This window comes from Pleurodeles waltl, chromosome 6, assembly GCF_031143425.1.
Source record: "Pleurodeles waltl isolate 20211129_DDA chromosome 6, aPleWal1.hap1.20221129, whole genome shotgun sequence".
In the NCBI taxonomy this organism is placed as follows: Eukaryota; Metazoa; Chordata; class Amphibia; order Caudata; family Salamandridae; genus Pleurodeles; species Pleurodeles waltl.
This window is the reverse complement of record NC_090445.1, coordinates 714,850,367-714,877,603: the sequence shown is the minus strand read 5'-3', so window position 1 is coordinate 714,877,603 and position 27,237 is coordinate 714,850,367. Positions and strand designations below refer to the sequence as shown.

The 27,237-nt window shown below is 45.2% G+C and overlaps 1 protein-coding gene across 13 annotated transcripts in view; it reads right to left on the bottom strand.

Moving 5' to 3' along the window:
- LOC138300194 (fibroblast growth factor receptor 2) overlaps window positions 1-27,237 on the bottom strand; it is a 126,530-nt gene that overhangs the window by 71,637 nt on the left and 27,656 nt on the right. For 10 of the 13 annotated variants that reach the window (XM_069239200.1, XM_069239203.1, XM_069239202.1 and 7 more), the window contains exons 1-2: window positions 12,002-12,150; window positions 3,276-3,523 (exon numbers count right to left, since the gene is read on the bottom strand). In XM_069239200.1, coding sequence (XP_069095301.1) covers window positions 3,276-3,523; window positions 12,002-12,135 — 382 coding nt within the window. In that variant the 5' untranslated portion in view covers window positions 12,136-12,150. Of the gene's footprint in view, window positions 1-3,275; window positions 3,524-12,001; window positions 12,151-27,237 lie in introns of those variants that run through there. The other 3 variants (XM_069239211.1, XM_069239213.1, XM_069239214.1) reach the window with 1 other exon arrangement.

The following is a 27,237-nucleotide window of genomic DNA, read 5'->3' as shown; positions in this document are numbered from 1 at the left end:
AAGTTTTTACTTTCCATGCCTCGGATCAGGACAAGTTCCTGTGGCGGACGTGCTTTCTTTCTATACTGCTGCAAAAGAATGGAATAAACTCACACATTAATTAAAGTCTTCACCTATCACTATATCTTTAAAAGAAACTTTTGTAAACCTATTTTTAGACTGGCATATAATGTTTAGTTACTTCGTCTACCATTCACCTCCTTTAGAGCTCCAAGAAGTTTCGGTGTACATAGCACTTTATAAATAATAACTAGAATTAGAAATAGGACTCATAGTAGAATCACTAGGAAAAAAGCAAATAAACTCAGCCTGTTGACCGGCACCAGGGACTGTCAGTGTCCTTTGCCTCCAGTGATGGTGTTGTAGGGTGTTTGTGTTGCCGACCTCCGGTCTCTATCAGAGCACCCCACCCCCTCACTCTGTCTCTTGTACTGAGTTTGTAAGTTTTTAGCTAGCCCCCCCACTCACCCCATACCCGACATGAACGCAGAAAACAAAACTGCTTTAGAGTCTCCGCATATACACGAGAGGCGCCATACACAAACAGTGCACATCCAACCTTAGCTTGTCGCGCTTGGCAGCAGTTTTTAAACTGCTAAAGTGATTATTACAGAGAAAGGAGAACGCTGTCAGTCCAACGAATAACTCAACGCCTGAGACGTGGGAAAGATGGAGACTCCAGTGTAGTAAGAGAAAGTAGATATTTCCCCACTCCACAGGTGGGGAATACTTAAACCAGTTGTTCATTTAATTCGTATTTTTAATGCGGGCAGTTTTAAATAGTACTTCACAGAAGTTCCTCAAACTGCTGTTTTTGACTGAAAATGCCCGAGTTCAGGCAGCAGGGGCCGAACCGGCCCCCGGAGCTGAGTGAACATGACTGAGCTGGTCTGACTGCTCCCAGCTGAAAGAAAACAGGAAAGGACACATTTTTGCAATACCTGACTAAAAACATAGTCTGAATTCTGCCAGTGTCTGGGGATGGAGAAACCTTTGCAATAACAGAGCCCGGGCCCCAAAGGCTGTGAGGGAACATGAGCCGCAGTGGATGAAGGAAGGTCACTCATCACTCACTCCGCGCATGTGCTGGGGTCTGGGGAGGGCATATCCAACCCCTTCTAGTCACACCTCCCCTCCTCAGGGACACCCCCTGCATAAACAAGGTCCTTCCTGAGCCAAGAGGTGGGTGACCTGCCTCAGCTCCAGGTGCTTCCTGTCCCGGGGAGGGGAAGATTCCAGCCTGTATGGAGGAGTCACTCACTGCGAAGAGTGACTCACAACAGCCGGTGTGGGGGCCACTCAAGCAGGAGAGCCTGAGGGGCTCGGCTTCGTGTCCATTCGGGCCCGTCTCTGGCAGTCCACGTAACAACCCCTCCCTCCCCGTACTTCCCACCTTCAGCCGGGTCTGCTCAGCTCCCCTTCCCCGTAACCCCCCCCCCCCCCCCACCAAACACACCACTCCCTCTCCTCAAATCTGCCCAGCACTCTCCTACGTCCCTGTCAGAGCGCACTGGTCTCTGTTAAACCGAAGCCAAAGCCCTGTCAGACCCTGAGAAAATCAATAAAAGACACGTCGCGTTTTCTAACCCTCTGTGTTCAAACCATAATTATTGCTATTTTTCAACTCACGTTTTCTTCGGCACAGGTTAAAAATGTGTCGGGCCGCTGCAGCTCACAAACCAACCAGGTCTACGCAGGGAGAGCGCGTTCCTTTCGATGTGCCTGATACTTGCAGTACGGACAGTCAGGTGGTCCTCTTTCTGACGCCGTCCTTCCCCACGGAAACATTCGCACTCTAGGCAATCGTGGGTCCAGTCTGGCGACCCCTTGTGGTGCAGCGTAATGCAGCAGCCTACTGTCGCTTTACTTCCCCGCACCTCCACCCTCCCGAGTCTTCTGCAGACTGCATGGACCTGAAATGCCAACTGTCCCCATGCAGAGCAAAGTGCAGTGGTAAGGAGCGCACAAACATACTCCATTGTTCTGTTTACATACTGTGGGGCAGGTGAAATACCTATCAGGCCTCCTCTGTGGCTGGAATGGAGAATGATGCAGGTGCGGATGGTCTGGGAGGGAGCATTGGCAGTGAACTGTAAAACATTCAGTGCATGCTTTCTCCACAGAAGCAGGACGTAGAGGAAGGCTCAGCCAGGGCATCCTACCACGCGCTCCTGGGCCACTCTTGTTTCAACTCATTAGTCCCTTTTGCTTCTGCAGCGGACAGCACGAGGACAATAGAATCAACCCTTCCTCAAAAGGTCTAGGTTTTGGCTCTGCAGCTGTCAAAACAGACTTACTGCTATAAACATACATAGAGTGGCTTTGGGTCATCCACTTTCAACCACTGGCTTTCGTTGACCTGCTTCTTTCAGACATTGGCTTGAGATTTTGGCAATCGTGCTTTAGTCCAGCTCATTTGAGTGGCCATCTCTCACCTAATGCTATTGGCCGTTTGCACTTCCACTTCCACTCAAGTGCTTGCATTGGACTGAATGTGGGATCGCTTTCTTTGACTGCTCCAGTCTGCTCCTGCTGGTGCCCTTCCTTGGAGCTCACTGTAATGTGCTAACATTGCATGTGTTAGAACATCCAGCCTAGACCTATTGACTTTGCCAATGTTTGTTATTGAGTCCCTTTTATGCCCACTTTCCTCACAAACTCCGCTGACCTCCAACTGACTTTCTCCTCCAGACGTAGCAGCATCAGCCTCACACCCCAGTCCATCTCATCATGAGTTCAAACGTGGATGAGCCTTCTTGGGCCTAGGGTCTTCTGGGGTCGAGGGCGGGCTGTCGGCTATAGTTCTGCTTTTCATTTGAGCATTGTAGTACTTGTAGTCTTGGCCATAAAGCGGGAAAGGTGAAAAAGTTTAAAGAAAGTACAGAAAATTACTCACACCTGATACAGACTAGCTGAAGTTTCTGTTTAGGAGGAAGGTCCCGCACCCGCCAGTACTGGCCCACAGGGCACACAAGGCATATTTGAGAACACCGGAAAAGAGCACCTAGAAGACAGTGCTACAGTCCGGAGTAATAGATAATAACTAGAAAAAACATTTACTACAAATTCTTCTAAAGCTGAGCTATCAGTGCTTCGAGACCCTGTGCCAACCAAGGGAAACATGACAGGCTAAAGAATATGTAAAATGAGCATGACTCGCAAAGTGTACAAGGCCAGTGATGTTTCTGAGACAGAGATGGACAAAGAGAGTACAATGTAGTGTCTGAGTGATTGTGATCTGACTGGCCCAAACATCTGGCACTGAGCTCACTCACCTTCTGGTTCCAGTGTAGTGTCTTCTGCAATGTTGTAGGATGGCCTTGCGAGAGAAAGTGTTGCCGTGGCAACCATGACCAGGCCCATAAGATAACTCCAACTGAACATCCTTTCAGTGCCACGCCCCAGTCCTGACCTGCATCTCCATGTGGACTTTCTTCCCATCTGAAGGCTTCTGCGCCAGCATGAGCTGCAACCAGGGTCTTCACCACCACAAATCGGAGACCCTCTGAAGCGTGCACCACCTCTGTGAGGGGGAGAAAAAGAACAGGAGTCAAAAACCAAGGCAAACAGGAACTGTATGGAGCATGAATACATTTTACCAAATGAACAATATGGAATATCAAACACGCAACAATATTGACTTTTTGAGACAAAATATGAAGAAATCAAAAATACAAAAAAGCAGAACGGAGACTGTAGTCAACTTCGGACCATGAGCCTGAACCATATGGCACCTCAAAATCATCATATGAACTGGATGAACCAGAACTTGAGATTATCTAACTAAGGTAAACATAAATTATATCACGCATTACACCCGTACAATGTGAAATATGTGGACCATAAAAACCAAAACATGGCCCAGACGAATGGTCAAAACCAGCTCATGAACCATACGGGCACTCAAAACTAAAGCATAAACAATATGGACAGTTAAAAAGACAATAGGAAACATGCAGGCTGTGAATACAAGTACATGAAGGGAGATTGTCAACCACAGATAAAGGTATAGATTATGAAATACATGGTCAAACAAAAAAAAATTATGAATCATGCAGATCACCAAAACATGAACCAACAGAATGATCAAACCCATAACATGAGCCATGAAAACCATCAAAACCAATGCACTAATAATATGCATCATGAAGATCAGAACATGAACCATGTAAACCTTCAAACCCAAAGCACAAACACTCTGCACGTGAAGATCAGAACATGGACTATACAATCCATCACAGCAGGAAATGGCAGAGTGGAAGAATGGTGAGAATCGGCCAGAGTACATTGGAAACAAACTCCGCTAACCTCTGTGAACGACTTCCTTCTCAGGGTTAACACTCACAGACAGGACAGAGCGGCCCCTGGTGCTGTGTCAATGTATTATTTTAAGCATGCGTACCCCTTCTCTTTTGGTTTGCAAAATATACATTTCTACTTTTTAGGTCAAGCACTAGCGCTTTTCGACCTGTTGTAAGTATTCTGTGGACTTTTAACCATACCCATCTCACGCCCATCACTTTCATTAGTTCCTGGGCTTGCCTTTCAACAATCCCTTGAGGTAATTGGTAAATGCTTTACGTTTGTCCCGCCTTGGGGCGGTTTTGTTACCTCCTTGCAGACTGACCCTGTGAAATGGATCGCTGATATACTTCAGCGTAGGTGAACTATTTTTATCTTTTGTCTCTTCCTTTCGTGCTCCATGTTGGCCATGGTGCTCACAGGCACACAGCTGAGAGCAGCGGGAACTCCATTGGCGGTATTGAAGCTCTGGTCACATTGTTCATACTGTTACTTAATCAGTCATGTCTTTTGGCGCTCCCCTTCATGCTCCATAGCTCTCACAAAAACACTTGTAATTGATAAATGCTTTACATAAAAAACACAGAAATACGCAAAGTGGCTCTCCTGACACATCGGGAAAGCTGATACTACAATATTCACTGCAGTTGGGAAACCCACCCCATAATGCTTTGCAGGCCATTACTTTTAGAATACATTTTTGCTCATAACCAAGCCTGTGGTGATCCTAGGACAATGGGACCGCCACCAAAACGTTCATCACAATATGCTTTTTCTGTCTACACAATCTCTGGGCCCCCAAACTAGGTTAGTAGGGACCCCAAAATAATAACCCCTTCCATCAGTCAATGACTTTTTAAGTATTCTCACGGTTGTAACTTTTGTTTTACAGCTGGGAGTAGTTTGTGTGTTAAAGACCATGTTTGTAGTTTCATTGCAGGAGGCTTGCTAGCCCTAAACATGTGACAAAAACACAGCTGTCAGGGCACCCATGAATATGTAATTCCAAGTGAGTAATATATCAATATGTAATGTATAATGGCATTAATACCATGGAGAGTTTCAAGCTCAATTTATTCTTCAACAGAAAAGTTCATCATAGTAACCACAGAATTGTCCTTTGACATCCATGTTCATGTAGTAAACACAGTATTGAAGTCAGTATCCATGTAGCACATACAGCCACAGCCGCTGGGGGTCGCGTAACTAGTTAGCATGGAGGAGTCTCGTTCGTTATCGGAATTAACCAGACAAATCGCTCCACCAACTAAGAACGGCCATGCACCACCACCCACAGAATCGAGAAAGAGCTATCAATCTGTCAATCCTTTCCGTGTCCGGGCCGGGTGAGGTTTCCCGTGTAGCCCTAAACATGTGTAATGTGCTATGCTCTCTGTGGCAAAATATATGGTTCCAGAGCATTACTTTCTGATATTTTATTTTCACATGGTTATTCCCTCTGGGGGATAACTATATGGTATGTTTCTTACAAATGCTATTTTAATTGCAGTGTCCTCTAAGAACTGTTCTCAGCACTAAGTTTATTTCTGATAAAGGTTTTTTATTGGGTTTACATGATAATTGTATATGTTTTATTAATCTCTCCTTATTGCAAGTAGGACTATGATTCAAGCTAACTTAACACCCTTATTACTCTATGGCTGTTTGAACACTCTTGATATGTTTGGGTGACCTTCAAATCACCAAATCAGCAACCTATAAATGAAATCAATTAACTGTACAGCATTTGATGTGTACACAATCAGCTACTGCTCATGTCGGTAAGCATACTTCTTAGAAGTCATTTATAGGTACTGATTTTCACTGGTTGGGATATTTGGAGTAAATATTTGTTAAGTAATTGTTTGTTTAAAGTCGGCATCCTAGTCTGTGCAGTGGAATCTCTTTCTCCTATTACACTGTGTCAGAGTTGGCTCATTTATTGTTAGAGTAATGATTTATTTGCACCTTGTTGGGAAGAGTAAATAACTTACTCTCATTTAGTTTCATGAGTGGTATTACACAAGACCGGTATGGTAAGAATACTGGCACATTGTGTGCAGAACAAGACAGAACAAAATGTTGCAGTGCAATCCTTAAGTAACAGGCCTCTTTGGTTACACTAAACAAAATGTTTTTCTTATAGAACTAGACCACAAGTGACAACTGAAAGTAATTCTGCTGAAGAAATGAATCCAACCATAGCCAGGACTAATTGTCCTAAATCATTTTTGTTTCCTAATTGTTTGAGTCTCACTAGCTCCAATACATTTCTGAATATGACCAGTAAATGATGCCATTCCTTTCGCAGACTGGGCTGTCACAATAATAAAAGTGTCTGAAACACATGGGGTTTCATGTTTAAAAGGTAGGATACAGACAATATAGTCCACCATCAGTACTGCATGTCTTAGCTGTAATGGTGACTCTGCCGTGTATTGGCTCTCAGCACCAGTTCACTCCACTGAGGATAAGTTTGAGCTCCACAAAACTCTGTAAATTAACATAGTCTGAAAACAAACTTAAGCTTCTTGTTTTTAAAAAATAGCACTACAGAGGACATGCATTTAGGTGGCTCCCTCAAAGCCACTGGCCATCACCGCGCCTTTAGAAAATCGATAGACCCTTTCTTCGGGGACTAGCTTAGCAGTGTGTCTCTGATGACTGTCTCGGCGCCACAACACTCTTCTGGGTATCGGTTTGCGCTCTGCAAAGCTATGCAACCCCCGATATCCCAGATTTGCCCGGTGAGATCAACTGCTGTAAACAGCAGACGGTGGTAAATTCTTCATCCTCTCGCTCCCAGACGTCTATGCGGCACTTGGCTCCATGAACCAGGAAGGCGTTGACTCGGCGCACATTCTAAACTGCCCCGAAGATGGATGGAGCCAGAACAAGGTTACTGAGATGATCAGCCTTTGAAGGACGAATGTCGGGGGTGGTCCCCTATTATATCAATTGTTATATTTAGATCTACTAGCGCGAATGTCCCGCCCAAACCTGTACCATACCCCCCCAACACACACTGCTTTCTGTGGCATGTCTCCCTCGAAGTTCAAATTAGGGCAAAACATCCGGAGACAGGGTGAAGGAGCTAAGGGATGAAGAGGGCTAGGCTACCTCCCCAACAGCTGCGGACCAGGACGTTTTCAGGCCTGCATCATCCAAACGTGCTGCATGCAGACGCCGCGTCATACGCGCTGCACTCACTAATGCACATGGTGCATTGTCAGGCGTCTGAGATCAGTAACACTGGGAGACCATGTGATGGCGCTCTTAGGCTTGGCTTTACGGCGCTACCCGAGAGCCAGGTGTGCTACATATAATAATAATACAAGTGATCAGGGGATCCAAGGTGGTCTCTCTACACTGACGCTTCAGAGGATGGGCAGGGCAGGCTTACCTTGGACAAGCACTGAAGACTGGGCTTCAACTGAGGAGCTCTCAGCTCCCAGCCGTCTCTCCGTGTGATCCTGGCTTCTCTCTTGGTCATTCTATGTTATATGTATTCAGTCATGCAAAAGGAACAGTGTTATTGGATGGGAGACCCTACTGTCTTAGACTGTCAGATAGCTCTGCTGTCCGAGTGCTGGGTCGGTGAGACACCTTAGCTGCCTTTGACATGCTCTTTGAGGGATAGCTGTGCTCTCCTTTGCCTCAGCCTCAGGGAGCTCTGGTGTATTTTGACACAGACTGAAAGAGAGCTATAGTTTGCCAACAGCCCGTAGGCTCTGTCAGCCGAAGGACAGAGCTGCCATTTGAAGAAAAGGCCACAGAAAAAGCACCAAACCAGCGTTTCCTGTTATGTCACTTAACTGATACTCAGATCTAGTCATGGGTGTCCTAGCTAGCAGTTCTGGGAGACACATGGCAAGTCTCCATGACCCTGAGGGCATTTCTTCCCCGTGACCTAATTCCAATCATGCCACACATCTCCCTGAAACAAGCACTGGCAATGCCAATAGCTCTGGTTTGAATGTGCTGCAGCCAGCACTTTCAGAAGCACCTCACGCACCCTGCACCCACACGGGTAGAGCCTTTCACCTCTGCTGCCTTGGGAATAGGTGTGAGAATCAAGAAAGCATGTCCACCTGCTCCGGTGGGATGGAGCATGCACCCAAGCGGTGAGAAGCAATGAGAAGCGAAATGAAGCATGAGGGAGGACACAGGGCTGAAGCCAAGAGCCATGGTACTCAGGACAAGGGTCAACAAGTGCCTGGTGCACCATGCAAAGAATCTTAAACTGGATCTCTAACTTCACTGGTAATCTGTTAAGGAAGTGTAACTGGGATTTAACTGAAGAATGCTTGGGTAGCTTAAGTAACAGACATGGCAGCTAGATTTTGCACAATCTGCATGTGACAGATAACAATGTAGGTAAACTATGCTAGACTGAATTCATGTTATCCAAACAGGATGCCTGGATCACCAACCTTCTCTCCTCAAGTCAGAGACAAGGAAGGATTTTTTAAGGTTCATAATAAGGGAGCACAATGTACCAGCAATCTTGTTTACATGCGGGCAGAAGGTAAGATCAGTGTTGATGATAAAACCAACATTTTTCATCATCTATAAAATAGGAGGAGGTGGGGGCAAGGAGTCAGTGACTACCAAACAGAGGCCCAGGTCTAAGGATGATTCCCTACAAGAAACACCTCCGTTTTATCTGCCTTTACCTTAAAAAAATGTTTGGTCATCAAACATGTGATGGAAACAAGACCTTCCCAAAGTTTAAGAGCAATGTCAGAGTCACTTGCACTTAGCTGTATCAAGAACTGAATATCAAAAGCATGGTTCAAAAAACTAAAGCCAAAAGAGTGAATTAAAGCAGCTAAAGAGGTGAATGAACATTATAGAAGTCCACTAACTGCACAATAAATCTTAAGATCAATGTTCAGTGTCTTTACTTTTAGAAAGGAAAGGTAGCTCAATTGACCCACAACTAGCTAGTAAATATGAAATCATAAATATACACACTGAAAACGAATCCCCTCTTGCACCACATGAACTAGATATTTGTGTCAAAAGGTTTTATAGCGTTAAATAAAATATTGCCCAGGCTTCTCCAATGAGTAGCTCGTTAGCTACTTGTAGCTCTCTCTTTGTGCAGCCCAGCCTACTAAATTACAAACTTTTGATTGTCTGAATGTATATATGTATACCAAATCGAATTGTGTGTACTGAAGCAGAAAATGTGTGTATTTTCAGAACTGATCAACTGTTGTTCAGATAAAAACGTTGAATTAGCAAATTATATTTATAAACTATATCTATAGCTGATATTTGAATGATAAATCATGTGGAGTTGGGGAGTCTTACTTCTAATACTACCTTGGAGACAGTGGCATTGCAGCTATGGCTGTGTTGAGTTACCCAAGTAAAGGCATTACAAAGGGACAAAGCTTTTTCATACTTTGTAGCTGAAAACCTTGCCTGATGCACCGAGGTGATCACTGCTGGTAACCTTGCACGAGGCAATCACTAATGTAATCTTGTTTGATGTGGTCACTATTACAACACTAATAATATTAGTAGCTTGGGATGACTTTCAATGAACATGAGTAGCTCTTTTTACAGAAAAGGTTGGAGAGCCCTGGTATAGCCCCTCTCTATGGTGTTGACCTTGAGAAGTTTTTCCTATTGTACTTCACACAGGGTTGTTAATCTGCTCCTTCTCACACTGGTCACTAGTGATGTTGGTACCTATTCTCACACTGGGCATGATGTTGATGCCTGCCTTTATCTAGAAATGCCATTTTGGTGCTAGATCTCACACAAGGCATGATGGTGCACCTTCTCTCATACGGGGTATGTTGTTGGTGCCCGCTGTCACCAGGGAGCAGTGTTGGTGCTGCTTTCATCTTGCGCTGATGTTGGTGCCAGCTCTAACCTCAGGAACAAAGATTGTGTTGGGTGTGATATTGGTGCCCGCTACCACACAGGAAGGCAATGTTGTTGCCACCTCACACATAGCGTGTGACATTGTACCTCTCACACAGGTCAAAATCCCGGTGCTCATCTTTGCTCAGGGGCAATGGCAGTGCCCATTTTTTCTCAGCCGTTCATGGGCACCCCTCTGCACATTATGGCGAACCAGAGTCTGTGAGGGGGGATTGTTCGAAGGGAAAACAGAAAATGTTCCACTACCTTGTGTTTTTGCAGCTGGGCCTGTAATTCCTGCCTCGCACCTCCGCCTGGAAAAACCAAAACCTGAATAATGTGTGTCATAGAGCGAAATGTGGGCTGAGTATGCAGCGGGCAGAGGTTTACTTTGGAAGGAGCGTTCTGCGAGAGGAGATGTGAGGAGAGACAGAATGGGAGAGGGATAGAGAGAGCTTCGAGATGTATGTTTGGGGGGTGAGATGGAAAAACAGTGAAGGGGAAGACATGAGAGGGGGCAGCAGAGATGGGGCAGTAGGAGGGAGTTAGAGAGTGAAAGAGAGCAGAGGAACGGCACCAGGGGCCTGGGTTTAATTTATTGCAGTGTGCTGAGCTGCGGGGTTTCAGTGGGCAGAGTGTGTGACAGAGGTATGAGGAGCAGGGGGTGAGAGGGGAGTTGAGATGTAGGACGTAGAGCAGAAGTAAGTGAGGAGAGGGACAGAGAGAGAAGACCAGTGCTTAATTTGTGCTTGTTGTTTCCAGGGCTGAGAACCAGCACTTATTTTTGAGGGCCGGGGCCTATTCTTGTGCTTCAAGCATTCGCTGCGACAAAAGACACATGTGGGAAAGACAGAGGAAGAGAAAAATTAAAAAAGCGTCACAAAGGGAGAAAGTAGAAAACTGCTAGAGTGAGCTGAAGGGGCAGGGAATGGCTGGAAATGGATCGAAGAGGCCCAAGATGACTTCATGATTACGCTGCTGCCTCAATATTCAGTGTTCCCACATTTAATTGCAGCAGCTGCGTGTTTAAGAGGAGGGCTGTGGGCACCGGCACTTCATTATTTACAAATTAAGCACTGGAGAAGACACATTTGAGGGGGGAAGAAGTAGAGCAGAGGAACAGAGCTAGACAATGGCCTAATGCAAAATGATGCCCCTCATCACCCCAGAATGTATGAGGGCCCCTGAGACACCCATAGCTCACAGGTATTCATGCACAGACTGACCAGGGCCCACCCCCCGGCGCTGCACGAGCTGCAGACAGAACCACTGTAAGAATCTAAGGGGCTTCAGCAAAGCATCTTTTCTGGTCCCATACCAGAACAAATTAGAAGCTGTGCCCTTGTGATGCTAAACAATATTTATATTTTACCATTTTCAGAATGGGGGTACACAAACTGTTAAAAGTTCCAGCTGCTGACCTATGTCAGCCAAATGCTACAAAATAAAAGCTTCACAAGATGTGGCTAAAACCATCTCTTTTTGTCATTTATCTAGATCTTTTTGGCTTGCAACAAAAACATTTTATGAAAAACGTCAAAGAGCACTTGATAGACGTGTAGCGGGCATAGTAATAAAATACGACATTGGGAATATCCCTTACATTTGCATCTTTACTTTCCAGTTATCGATAATCATAAATCGATACATCAGGGCCTCCATCTCCCTTCTCGAGTTCCCCAAGAAGCTGAAGGCCTGGCTCTTCCAGTAAGCGCGCGGGGCACCTCACACCTGCCCATGTGCCCGGACACCCTCTCGGGCGATCAGTCACTATACAAATCAGTATAACATAACAAGTAAATCGCCTCTCACAACTGACCCTCCTGCGTCCACATTGAACATCGAAGCCCAGCTCTGGGTGTTTCTCCCGTCCCACCAGTGAAGCCGGACCGGTTTCTCTTTCGTGTTCTTCCCTTCCCGCCTGTCTCCTTTCTCCTGCTTCAGGTGTAGCATCTCTGGTGAGACGGTGACCCCGGCTACTGGGTAGAGAGAGGAGGCTGGAGGCAGGACAGATGGCTTAAGACAAAGTACAGTGCACAGAGAGAGATGCAGAGGGCAGAGACGAGATAGGGCGATACCCATCAGCCAGCAAGAGAGATGCAGAAAGGAAGAGGCTGGCACAGAAAGGTAGCCCATGGTGTGGTTTCAGACTGCGGAAGACATAGCGAGAGGTCAAAATTAGACAGAAAATGCTACAGGTGTAGTGGCTACTGAGGGGTGAGGTAGTGCAGGGGTAAGGTAGGAAAACAGGACGAGTTATTGAGAGTAGGACAGAGACGCATGCTAGAAGCAGGGCAAAGGGAGAGAAGAGCTCATGTCTAGTAGGGGGCGGAAACAAGGCACGGAGAGGGGGTGGCGGTAGAAAGAGATGGTGTGTAGCGAGGGAGGGTGAGGTGCGGTAGAGAGATGGAGGTGACGTGGGAGAGAGGGTGAGGTGCGGTAGAGAGATGGAGGTGACGTGGGAGAGAGGGTGAGGTAGAAGAGAGGGAGCGGCACAGGTAGAGTAATCATGCGAGGGAGGCAGTGAGTTGTGAGGCGGGGATCAGAGAGGTGAGGTGGAGTCAGAGCAGGGATGCAGGAGGAGGGATCGGGAGGCAGAGAGGGCAGAGAGCAGGCGGTGAGAGAGAGCTAGGTATAGGAGGCGTGGAGAGAGAAGCGGGGACCCCCTGAAAGGTGGGGTCCTGGGCAGGTCCCCCTCTCCCCGTGCTTTGAAGCGTCTCTGACTGCGGGGGCCGGACTCCCGCCCCCGCAGAGAGGCCCGAGGGGCGTACGGAGGGGGGAGTGGAGTGACCTCACCTAGGGCAGCGTTTACTTAAGTGAGGGACACGCAGAGAGGCCCGAGGGGTGTACGGGGGGGGGGGGGGAGACCTCTCCTAGGGCAGCGATTACTTAGTGAGGAACACGCAGAGGCCCGAGGGGAGAGGAGGGGTGAGAGAGATGTCCGGAGGTGGAGCGGAGGGAGGAGTGCACGAGAGCGCATAGCACAATCACTCGGGGCCGAGTGTGCTTGGGAAGGAGAGAGCTGGGACTTTCCAGGTGTGAGAGGGAGACGGGGAAGACAAGTGGACAGGAGATGTCCCGGGACGCGGAGTGCCGAGAAGAGAAGCGAAAGAGGGAAACGCGCTGAATAGCTAGCAGGGTCTGCTCTGAGGGGCGGGAGGGGCCATGGAAGGCGGGGTTCGGGGGTTGAATGGAGAGGGGGAGACAAGCGCCACTGAGGATTTAGACGACAGAACGAGGCGAGATGATGAAAGTTTGTTTAGCTGGAGGACGAACAAGGTGAGAGCGAGTGAGAAGGCGACGTTGGAAGGGAGAAAAGTGCAGCAGGTGAGGTAGAGCAGTTTAGTTAATAGGCGCGACCCCCCCGGGGGGGGGGGGCAGAGAGAAGAGGAAGGAGTGAGGCAGAGAAACAAGCGAGTCAGTGGAAGAAACTGAGAGGCAGCCAGGAAATAAATATTATGGGTGGAGGGGTCGAGAAGGATTAAAAAAAGAAAGAAGATGGGGATGAAGGATGGTGAGAGTGGGAATATTGGCGGCAAACAGTGACGCGAAGGAAGAAAGAGCCGCGCGCGCGAATCGGCGAGTGACGGGCGAGAGGAAGAGGTGAGAGGAAAAGAGGAGACAAGAGGCAGAGAAAGCGAGTCCGAAAACAGATGGGGAAGACAGGGGCCACAAAAGGAAGAGAACGTGAGACTAAAAGACGGCAGGAAGCAATAAACAATTACCAAAAGTGACTGTCAGGGAGCCCTGTCTGCTCGCGGTTTCCACCTTTTTCTACCCTGAGGTTTCCACCCAGATCCCGTGTACTCCGCAAGCAGAGGACCCCCTGCGCTGCCCTGTCACTTACGGGATGTTTCCAGTCTGGGGCTCTAGGGTTTATTTCAAACAAATGGCCCCAACCAGATTCGTTAACCAAATTGGTTTAATTAAAATATTATCCTCAAATATTTCCTGTTCTGCGGATTTAGGACAGTGTTGACTCAGTCGGTGTCAGTTTAATTTGCAGCCTGTGTCTCGGTGCCAAGAAGACGTCCTCGGTGCGCACTCTGCTGCACGAGTAGTAAAATCATAAACCATCACCCCGAAGCGAAGAGGCATGTTCCATGTTTCTGCACCTAACTGAATATGTTTGTGTTTTTTCCCTTCACCAGCTCTGTGAGCCAATGCCATCTGATGCCACACAGCCACCCCAAACCCCAGGAACAGAGATGCTCTCTTTTGGATCAGGCTAGACCCATGAGCTTAGTACCCGGTAGTGGTGGGCACTGGCTCCTCCTCCTTGGAAGTAAACACAAGTGCAATGTACGCCGCGAAGATGCTGCGCCCCGTCTTTGTTCCCCTGGGATCCCTCCGTGCCTCCTAGTACCGTGCCCACGGCTGCGCTCCTGGGGCACGAAGCCCCGCCCTCAAGGCCCTGCATTGGTTACCACGAACACGGATCTCTGCGGCGTCTATGGGACAGGACCTGGCTTCCTACAGTACACATCCTGCATGATTCCGTAAACATTTCCGAAGAGCTGACGATAATAAACAAACACCTAAAGTCCAGAAAAGCAGTGGCCACCAGGCTGTCCCCAAAAACTTGATTTGAACTGGACTCAGGCTCTGAGATGGACTGGTTCGCAAATTTCAATCCTATCTCCCACACTATTTGCATCTCACGTTGACTAATAATTCCCCGTGCCTTACTTGCTGCACACTTGTGAAACTCATGCACCACAGCATCAACAGCAACATATCCATGTACCACAACTCATCTTCCAACCAATCATAGCGAAAGGGGCAGCTACTTACTAGCCCCTCCCAACACTGCTTTGGGATATTGTTGGCCACAGGAAATCACTTGACGAATGCTACTACAATCAGTCCAACCAATCTCCTGTCCCTGCTGAGAAACAAACGTTTGCATCTTCATGGGGATGCTGGTATCTTTCTCCTACCCCCACACATCACCCCGACCTTCGTGGGTAAGTGTGCATGTATACATTCTGGGGCCCCACTCAATGAATTTGTGTTTTCATCTAAGTACTATGTTGGTGCATGCTTCTGTCCCTTTCTTTTTGCTGATGTGGACTTTACATCTGAACAGAATTCTCCAGATATGGCCTCAACACCTGGACACAATGTTCTAGATGTAGCCTCAGGAACCACAAAGAATACTCCAGATCACGCTTCCAGAAAAGCAGTCTTCAAGTTCATGCTGACACACCTGCACGCAGGGTTCTAATTTAGCCTCCAGTGCCTAATTTGAGCCAGTGCCTGCAGGTGGGGCCCACTGGAACTCATTTTTGGGGACCAGCACTTATCTTTCCTCATCATACTTTGACTCAGAGAAAGAAAAAGAAAAACACAAAAGGGTAAAAGAGTGAGAAAGAGCAATGCGGAAAACAGAGACAAAGTAGAAAGCAAAGAGGAAAAAGATCCTAAAAGAGAAAGGGGCAGGGTGTGTGGGGGTAGGTCAAAGAGTCATGAAGTGGAATCAGGACTACTCTCTTTGCATTCAGCACTCCTGTGTGCATCTGAGCAAAGCATTGGGTCCCAGCACCTATTCTTTTACAAACAAGCACTGGTAACCTTAACAACTGTGCTCAGTACTCCAGATGAGGCCTCAGTACCCGGACGGTGCTCTATATGAGGCATCCAGAACTGGGAGCAATACTCCAGATGCAACATTAAGGCCAGGACACAATGTTCTTTTGCACGTCTTCTATGGGCAATGAATCAAGTTTTTCACGATTCCAATTAGAGCACATCTCTTCTACGCCTCAAGCTGTTTACTCTTTTTCCTGGAAAAAACTTTTGAAGAGATTCGTCTGGCATAACTTTCTATATGTGAGTTGCTAAGACTGTGGGTGTGGTCATCCACCTTTAAGGTATTGCATACGGGTATACTCAGTAAAAAAAGTTAACTACCAAAACTACGTTTATACAAAAATAATCTTCACTTGAGAACAAGCCAAGATTCATCATGAAAATATAATAAAGTAAGGAGGAAAATGGAACAGAGAAAAAAATGAAGGAGGAACATGGAAAGAACGCAACAGAAAGAAGAAATGAACACAAACAATAGAAAACAAAGACAAGAAAACAGAAGACAATAAGCAATAGTACAGTAGAGAATAGAAAATTGAGAGAAGAAAATAAGGTGTGGCTGGAGTACGGAATGAAAGTCAGAAAACCAAGGAAGTTAAGCAGAAGAATAAACTCAGAGGTACAGAAATAAATCATAAAACCGGAGGAGAAAACCATAGCTTAAAGCCAGAGGAGAAAAACAAAACAAAAGCAGAAATGAAAACGGAAGAGTAAAGACATGAGAATAGAAAAGACACAAAAACCAAGAAAATAAGCAAAATTGAAAAGAACGGAATATGATAAAACAGACATTGAAGAAATGAAGTGGAGTGTAGACACTGAAAATGAACACAGTGCTAAGCACTTTCTTTCCCTAAATGTTAGTAAAAACAGATAAAAGGGTGTTTCTACAAATGCACTTCAGCTTTGTGATGCTAAACAATATTAATGTACACATTAAACTTTCCACAATGGGGGCATGCAAAAATTGACAAAAGCTCAAGCAACTTGGAATTCAGGCTGTTTCAGCTAAATGCCAAATGCAGGTCAAAATGCCATTTTCATTTAAATTGAACACTCGTTTTTAGAAAAAGAGGAGGAAAGAGTCGCTGGTTTGCCATTATTTTTGGCAAAGTATTGTGACGCTTCCTTGTCCTGGCTGCTTGTCAGTATTTATGAATGAAAACAATTTTTTAAACGATTGTTTTTTTTTTTTTTTTTTTTGCATGGAAAGTTTTACTTCCCCAAAACCAGTTGAAAAATCAATCATAAGATAGCAGTGGTTTACGAAAAAAGTGCCCATTTCATATTTTTGACACAAATAAATATGGCAGATCTGAAAAAACAGAAGTAATTTGTTCTACGTGTGTTCTTCTTTTTTCTTTTTAATACCCCATCTGCTGTGAGGAGGGGAGTAAGGTGCTTTGACACAAATTAATTAGCATGTATCCCGTGTGACACCATTTGGCTGCTTTACAGGCGATTTGCTCAGAATCACACAGTTTGTTGAAACGTAAAAGTGAGGATTCAAGTTTAAGGGCTTCATTTAGAGTTTGGCGGAGGGGGTTACTCCATCAGAAATGTGGCAGCTATCCCGTCCCAAGTATTACAATCCCATTATAGCCTATGGAGAGCACAATACGGCGGACTGGATTTTCATGACGTAAGTGCTGGAGTAACCAGTCTGCCAAACTTTAAATCAGGCTCTAAGTCCCCGGGTTCCACAGCCAAGCGGCCACTAGAATTTATCTCCTCTGGCAGTGGACAGTTCGCTCCTCCGCCCGCGTTCCCACCTTTCCGGGGCCGTGCACATCCTGCAGGAGGTCCTGAACCAGGAGTGCTCGTGTACACAGTGCTTGGCAGGGATCTGCTAGCAGGAAGCGTTCCCTGGGCAAGGCACCGAATGTGGATGGAAAGGCAGGAGCCAGGTAATGTTTAATGCACACTCCACTGAGAGGGGGCACAGGGTGTCTGTGGCCAGTGGAAAGGGGGCGGGGACTACTGGGAGGGCTGAAGTGGAGAACAGGTGCACATGGTGAGATCGGATGTAGACGAGTAGGAGAGATTTTGTGAAGACCAAGGGGAGGCCAAGGTGGGGAGAAAGTGGAGGTCGGGGTCTGGGTTGGCCTGGGACAAAAAAAATAGGGCCCTTTTAATAAACAAGACAGCTAAAAAAAAATTGGCCCACATTTGCAAATCAGGCCAGTTTTGAACTTGTAAAAACAAGCTGTATGAGTATTTTGCAAGGTATGGGAAACTGCATGCATGTGTGTTTGATCTAGGAAATGCTTGTGGTAATACCAGAGAAATCAACAGTAACAACCAGCCCAACAGACCATAAAACATGCCCACACTCTGCTAAAAAACGGCCCACACACAGATATGTGAGCCCAACCTATCCAGCACGGCCTGATTGCCCTAGAGGCCAATCCGACCCTGGTGGGATCGAGAACAAGTAGACAGACGGGATGGAGAGCAAGCGAAGTGACAAGGTGGCCTCCAAAATGAGTGAATTAAGAGTTTTTGCAACACACATCCAAGTTTTAGTCTTTTGGTCCATCTTTTGCACCTCTACACAGCACACACAGCATAAGTGTGCTCGGTTGTCTGTGGGCATCCAGGAATGCTGCAGCTTAATTTACCATTGGATGCCAGTTTGTGCTGCTTTGGTTTGCTAGACTATAAGAAGCCTCTGTTTGTTAAATGACATTCCAGCACACATGGTCCTGACCGACAAACAAAGGATTCAAGGGAAGATGGCACTCGATGCTGGACTCTACATCGGCCAATAGTCTGGACCTATGGTTTCTTGAGCATCAAGGATCCCCACACTTTTCTCAGATAGTCAACTTCAAACCGTGCAGAACCATCCAGCTCTAGCCCCTGGAAAAACGGGTGCAGACCTTTGGCCTAGGTTAATGCTAAATAAATGTGAAGAGCACAGAAATTCCACAACATAAGACACAACACACATTTGTGCCACACAGGATACCCATACAGCATACAAAGAAAATAAAGGCATATCACCAAATATGGTACCCAGCTTGTATTGGGGTACACAGTCACTTAGTGCCAACCCGGTCAGCACATACAAGTAGCCCAGAAACATTTATAGGAGCATATTTGTGTAGAGAATTCATAGTGACCTATGAACAATCACAATACCCAAGCAGCACGGAGAGTACGCCGAGGTCTGCTACCGTGCACAGCACCCTGCATGCCAAACAAGTGCATAGTGACATATATTGTTTCACCTATATACAGACTATCTAGCAATTTACAAGCACACACAGAGTACACATTCTGTATAATACGTGCACAGGGGCCCAATGCCAAAGAACGTGCCCAGTGTGCATAAGTACCCAGGAGTCTCCACATAGCCACCAAAAATCACCCAAACTGTACTACATAAACTATGAGGCACCATATGCTTGATCAACATTGACTCATGGCGACCATATGCTTTGTTTTCTATTGTGAAGAAACATGTTTTCACTTCTGCTAAATTTACCAATTAAAACTCTTTCCAAGTTTCCTATTTGTAATTTTTTAGCGGATATGTTTCTTAACTAGGCTTTCCTTCGTTTTGTGGATTGTCTTCGATCCTTAAAAGAGAAAGTGACATCAGACAAAGACCGGAAGTGCACTCTATAGATTTGGCTACTTTTTTTTTATAGATTCGACCAACAAAAAGTCCATACTGTTATTGTGTGCCTTTAATGTTGTAACGAATAAACAGGCTGAACAAACTTCATGTCGTCCTGTAATGTCACTTTCTGGTTAAAGGTGTTGACTGCCATTCACAAAAGTGGAAATATTTAGAAAAACAAAATTCTCACCAAAAAGTAAAATATGGTGATAGCTAGAAAAGGAGTAAGGGAAGTCAGGCAGAACTTAAAGAAACACGATTAAGGGATGTGATTTTTTTTTATTTTTTTTTTAAACCTGTTGGCCACCTTTAACCATTAAACATTCACATTGTCTCCAAGTACCATAGACTTAGCAGAGCAGAATGCTTAGCTCCGAAAATGTCTCTTTATTGTTGTGCGCTCTCACTGGATAGCTATCTGTACTTGGCATGGAGCTGATGTCTGGCACGGAGGTGGGCATGTTTTTGATACTGTTGGCCTACACTGATCCTAGCTATCTGAGCTCCCATTGCAGAAATCCCTGCAGAAGGCTCCAGTGTTGCAAGGGTTGAAACTTCATGTCCGCCCACAGGAGAGACGAGCATCAGAGGAGTGGTGAGTGTGGGGGCGAATAACAGCAGCCAGATTCCGTTGAAAGCTCAGGGTGCCGACCCCCTTCCTGCCTTCTTAATACCACATACTACTCGTCCACACCCTACTCCATCCCGCCAACTGCAGGGCAGTGCCAAGCCACTGCCGCCGTGCAGCCTGGGAACGCGCCCCAGAACCCAGCGCTCCCGCCAACATTCCTTCATCATTGTTTTCATACAAGTCGCCACGTTCCCTATGCTTGGAAGCGCTGACGGTCATTAATTTTATCCCCTGATGTTTACTGCCCTTTTGGTACTCTTATAAACCATTCAGAAGAGGAGCAATCCCACACGGAAAGCACACAACTATGTAAGTCAGTAGTAGACAAGAAATTGCCAGTGTGGAGCCGCACATCTATTCTCTTGTGTGATCTTCGTCGAGGCACATTCCTATGTCGCAAACACAGTTGAAGTTACCAGATAGCGCCAACTGAATCGACACATGGTGGGGCTCAATCAATGGTGTTTGTCCTGGCAAAGCTGCCCTACAAGGAGTGGTGGTTTCAAGGTTCAAGTTGTCCAGTGGCAGAAGGTGAATTCCGGGGGTAGTGTACCAACCAGGCCAAGGGTCGGGAGCAGTGGCGGTTCGTTCTTTAGGGTGGAGGGGCCACGCCCCCCCCACCTTTTGCCCCTCATGAAGAGTGTCTGTCAGGCTGAACAAAGGCCACTCTTCATTTTCAGCTCAGACAGCCAGGAGTGAGACAGGCACAATTTGTGCAGACTCCTGGATGCCTGAGCTGAGCTTTGCTGGGCTGAGGAGGTCACAGCTCCTATGGGCATGACCTCCTCGGCTCCGCAAAGGTGTCTCGAGGCCCTCTCGTAGGTGACGAGGAAAGCGTCACCCATTAACTTCGACCTGGGTGCTTTAGGTTTAAACCCTGAAGCGCCCAGGGCGAGTGTCAATCAGTGACACTTCGTCACAGAGTGGGGTGGGGTCAGCAGTCTCACTGCCCCCATCCCACTCTGTGACGAGGCTGGGACTGCTGCCTTCCCTCATTGGCTGACTTAAGGTCAGCCAATGAGGGAAGGCAGCAGTCCCAACCCTCCTGGGACCTGGAGGCTGAAGGTAAGTGTGTGTGTAATCTTTTAAAATGAATTTTTGGTGCATGCGTGCATGTTTGAATGTTATGAGTGTTAATGGATGTGCGTGCGTGAGTGTGTGTGTGATGTTTTAAAATGAATGTTTGGTGCGTGCGTGTCTGTGTGTGAAAGAATGAGAGTGTGTGTGTGCTTCCCACCCGCTCCCCTCCCTCCTAAAGCTGCCGGCCGCCACTGGTTTGGAGTTATCTGAAGAAAACCTAACCAGAGGCTACGTGCCCCATATTTGCCAAGTGCCCTTCAGTTAACAGAGAAATGCATCAGACGAGGCCCAGTTATCAGACTCTCCCTATAACCTGTAAAGGTATGGTTTGTTTCATTCTATTTTAAACCAGAACAAATGAGTTTAACTTTCTTCTCTCCCTGGGTTATTTTATGGCGCAAACATTTGTGTGTGACTGAGTTAAGGTGGACATGAGGTTGACCTGGTGGCGGGTGGATTGCTGGGCGCTATGTACCACCCTTTCCATCAGAAGAGCCTTTTGTGAAGTAGCAACTGCACAATAGCTAGACATTAAAATTGCGCACCGATAAATACAACACCTTATTTAACTAGTATATTCAGGTGAAAACCTGTGAACCTCCCCAAGAACATAAACATGATTTACCTACCAAGATATCAGTCTAATAACATTTAAAGATTCAGATGTGAAGGGAAGAATCAACAATGGCTTAATCGCACAGATCATGTGTCCTTATAGGGTTTTTTCCAATACCACCAAAGTAAGATGTAAAGACTCCAGGAATAGCTTGATGCTAGAAACAGATCAGAGATTGGTGATGGTATTTGTAAAAAAAAAAAAAGGTGATCAAATGTAATATAAAATAATGGCCTACAAATAACCCTTACCCATGTTCATAATGAAAGGATGACATCGCCAGCAATGGAAGCAAGCCACCTTTTGACTCTCCCAAACAAGATGGCCGCCTCCACAAAGGAACAAGCCACAGCCATCTTTGTATAGACACTCACTGGAGCACAGTCTTAGTCTTGCCTGTCAAATGGTCCAGGTAGCTTTGGAGCCTCCCAACTGGAATCATAATTCTTTTGTTCAAACATTTATTCCAATGATCCTCTGGACAGCTCCTTCCAGTAATTTACTACATAAGTAGGACACAAGGAGGGGCTGTGAAGAAGCATATTTTCTCTGGTGAAATAACACACCTTTAAGTCACACTGATTCTGTGGAGAAAAGAGCGTGCCACCAAGACAAATTCATTTCCAACTCTATTTAATAAAAACAAGGTTTGTGGTAAGGGAGCAACGCCAGCTCAACATCCTCCACCAACCACTCCGCAGCAACTGCCACCCCCAACATTCTCCTCCTTGCCCGGCCATTCCATCCCCACATTCTACTCCGATTGCAGCTATCCAACATTCTGATCACCACACATCTTCCCCCCAAAACCCAAAAAATAAATAAAAAAAACTTCAACACAAAATTACTAATGTTACCTTACAAAGCTATATACCAATTTGCACTTTGCAGGAGCTATATTTCTTCATCAAACCAGATTAATAATATTCACATTACATTAGTATTGCTCAATGTCCCATGACAAATTCTTGGAGATGCCCAGGTAATCTCTTTTCCATTTGACTTTGTCAAAGAGGTATGCCATCGGTGGTTGAAACACACTTGTTTGCCTCATGACCAGAGTCAGCACATGTATCAAAATGAATATCAGGACCCACAACTAGTTGCAACTGGGAATCACTTCCAAGCAAATACCCCTTGATTTCATCCTCGTTTTCACGCATGTTGACTCCTTCACACAGACTCAGATGCCGCAGATTACATATTTTACCATCCTCAAGCTTGACAGCTCCATCCAATACCTTTACTATTTAAATAGGACTTGACCAACGGGCTGCCCCTTTTTCTTTGAATTTAGGGTTCCTCACATGTACATACTGCCCTTCAATGAGTTTAGGCATGGTTCTTCTTCCGTTGACTCTACTAAGCACATTCCTGTGGTGTTTTAGCACACGTTTCCTAATTAGATCCTCATTGTTGGTCAAACCCTGCTCCTTTTTTTATTTTTTAACCACCATGAAACTTACTTGGAAGACGATTTCCTTCCCCTTAATAACTCAAATGGGATTTTCCCTGTCACCGGATGGGGCGTAATTCTATAAGATAGCAACATACACTGAAAAGCCTTCTTCCATGACAGGTTAGATTTCAGAGCTAACTGCATAGCTTCCTTAGCTACCTTATTGAACCTTTCAACTTGACCATTTCCCTCTGGATGATATGACACCTTTAAATGATTCACACCATAATTTTTCAAGAATAATTTCATTTTACTAGATGTGAGCTGCACATCATTATCTGTTACTAGAGTCCCAGAAATCACTTCCCTGGAAACCATATCCTCTAAAAAGTTGATGACCACATCCGTGGTCACATTGCCAACCATACAAACTTCTTGCCACTTAGAATAATAATCAATAAGGACAATGGCATATGCCTCTCTGGAAGGTAAGGTGGCGAAAGGCCCCATAAAATCAATCGCTACCTTCCGTCAAGGTCCTTCAGGGAATTCGACCATCTGCAGAGGTACTACCATTGGCTTGACAGACTTGTCACTTGCCTTGCACGCATTGCATTCCCTCACCCAACGATACACCATACTATTCACCCCTGGCTACCAAAAGCTTTCCTCAGTTTTCCTTCTGGTACTTGCTATACCACCATGTCCTACATGTCCTAACCTGACAATAAGTTCACGTATGCCATAAGGAGGTACTATTTTATCGCTCCTCAAGACGATGTTATTGCATATGGATAACTCATCTTTGATCTTCCAAAATGTACTACATTCCCTTGAAGCTGCCGCTCAGATGGCTACCCCTTCATAAGGAATTCCTTTACCTTTGCTAAGATTCCATCTTTTTGCATTTTCTTGATCCACTTATCCTTGGAAAACTCTAAGTTCCATCCCATGATCTTCAACAAATATCACATCATCATACGTAAATGCCACACCACACTTATTATCATCCACTTCCTCACAATTCGCATTCGTCAAACGCAACCGTGATAATCCATCCACCACCCGATTATCTTTTCCTGGCAAATGCATAATTTCATAATGGTACATTTGCAGTTTTGAAGCGAGTCTCGCTAACCGGTGGGGGAAGATTTCTTCCACCTCCAGGACTCAGGATATTTACCAAGGGTTTGTGGTCCATACATATCTTAAATTTGCCACCCAACACATACATCCTAAAACGTTGTAAAGCCCAAGTCGCAGCTAGTAATTCCCTTTCAATAACAGAGTAGTTTGTTTCTGCTCGTGTTAGAGTACGGGATGTATATGCGACCACCCACTCGTACCCATTCCTTTTTTGGGATAAGACAGCACCAATGCCACACACCCTAGCATCCACAGAAATTGTACAATTTGCAGCTTCATCAAATGATCTTGGGTATGATGCATTTACAATTTTTGTTTCAAGTACAGCAAATTCTTCAGTATGTCTCTGTCCCCAGCAAAACATCGAATTTTCCTTAGTAGCGCTCTAAGATTCTCGACCTTGGATGTGTAATTTTCTATGAAACGTGCATAAGATTCTGTCAACCCTAAGAAGGATACCAACTGTTACTTGCTCTTGGGTTCTGGAGCATCACAAATGGCTTTCACATGGCTAATTTTTGGACGAATGCCATTCTCTGAAATTTTGTGACCCAAATATTCCACATGTTGTTTCCCAAATTTGCATTTTTGTTCTTTCACAGTTAATCCATTGTCCATAAGTGCTTGTAGAACTTTCCTCATTATGCAATCGTGTTCCTTTTTATCCTTCCCAAATATCAATATATCATCCTGAAAAAGTTTTGCAACAGTTATATTTGATAATACTCTAGATAATTCCCTTTGGAACACAGTGGATATACTGTCTAAACCAAATGGCATCATTTTGTACTGGAACAAACCTTCAGGTGTTATAAAGGCTGTGCAGTGCTAAGAGGTCAGATCCAGCAGTATTTGAAGGTAAGCGCTAGCTAAATCAATTGTTGAGAAAGTTTTAGCCACACCAATGGACGACATTAATTCTCACAAATCTGGTAACAGGAAGGCATCCATCCAAATAGCATTGTTTAAAGAATGTAAGTCCACACAAAGCCTTAGATCGCCATTGGATTGCAAGGAAATTGCAATTGGAGAACCCAATCAGAACTTTCAATTGGTTCTATAATGTCCCTTTCACATAAATCACGCAACATTTATTTTAGTTTCCCTCTGTCACTCAAGAGAACATTTCTAAACTTTTGCCTCACAGGTATAGCATTCTCTTTTAAGATTGTTATGTTTACATTTTTCAAGGTTCCTAACTCGCTGCTAAAAGCATTAGGAAATTCCTCCCTTAAGACAAAATATGTATCATTTGTACTTTTAGTATTACCCTCACCCACTGTGTACACGGTGGATCAGCTTTAGGGTCAAAGTCACTCCAAGTTCAGTCATGTGTGGCCAAACTAAAATCAAAGCTCCTTTTTCTGCTATAAGCATATTTTCTAAACATATTTTTCAGGCAAATCCAATTTCAGCTTGCAGAAGCCCCACAATAGAAATTGTATGACCAGAATAACTACATGGGCCTGAATTAGTATTCTCTAACAATCTGGCAGGCCATAGTTTGTCAAACAGCCTTCTTCCCATTACAGTGTACTATTCACAAGAGTCCACCATAGCTTCGACCTGTATTCCATCTATACTTAATGTACACTTAGGCATTTGGACATTCTTCGCTTTACTGTTCTCGCTCTGCACACTTAATACCACATCACACATTCCATACTCAAGCTCTTCATCATTAGGATCCTCCACGATACAATTAACTTTTTTTCCCTACACATGTACACACACGCGAAAAATGTCCTCTCTTCTCACACACATTGCATGTCTTTCCAATGGCAGGGCACAATTTAGAACTAGCTAAATGTGCATTAGCTCCACGTCAAAAACACAGTAGCCCTTTAGTTTTACCAACCTCAAGATTCTTTTTTTCCTTACCACTCTTCTCACTCCCTACAGCACACACAGTACCATTGTCTTTATTTCGATTCCTCACTGCCTGTATACTTCTCTCAGTAATCTCAATTCCATCTTGCCACTTCTATCGCATTTTGTAAAGATAATTCACTGGAAGACCGTAGTTTCTCTTGAATTTTTATTTTATTTTGTGCTCATCAATAGCTGATCCCTTAAAACTTGGTCATATGTCATGTTTTCGAACCCACAAGTTACAGCAAGTCCTCTCAACACTGCCATATACTGATCAATTGACTCATCTTCTTTTAGCCCTCTTGAGTAAAACTTCTACGTTAAGTTTCCTATCATACCTTTCTTGTATCAGTTTGAGAGCACATTTATACACATCTTCCTCATCAATGTTGTCCAACCTCAACAATTTTTAAATTCTCTAAGACCTATTGCACCTACTCTGTGCTTTAGTAAGGACAAATGTCTTTCCGGTGTACATTCTCCATCCTCTAATACTTCCACATATGCCTCAAACAAATCCAACCACAATTCCCATGGAATATTTGGGTCTCCATGCTCAGCTAAAAAGAAAGGTGGTGGTTAAATGCTAGACATATCTATCCCACGATAAGAAGTAAATCAATAAAACTCCACATGTAGCCTCAATTTCCACTGCCTCAAGTATGTGCATATGGCCAGTGCATGTTACCCCTTCAAAAGTATTATTTTCCGTGTTTTGGGTGTGCGCATCACCGAACACGCAGATTCAAAGTAAATGGTTGTACAGATTGCCGTACAACCCAGCTGATTGCTGATCCTTCAGTAATCAAAGGTGTATGCGTCACACAACGTGCAGGAGAGAAGGGAAAGTCGGAGTGAATATCCTTATCAATTGCTGTACAACCAAAGCTGTAAAAAGGAATCCTCCAAAACAACAAAGATGGCCGCCAAGGCGTAATCTTACATTTTGTCCGTAGGCATTGGGGCTTGTTTTTACCCAGAATGCACTTCATTGTATGCATCAATAAAGCCTCCTGCACAGCTCCACACACAAAGTGCAACTTCACTGTGCGTGTCAATAAATGCTCACGCACAGCTCCATGCACAAGTTA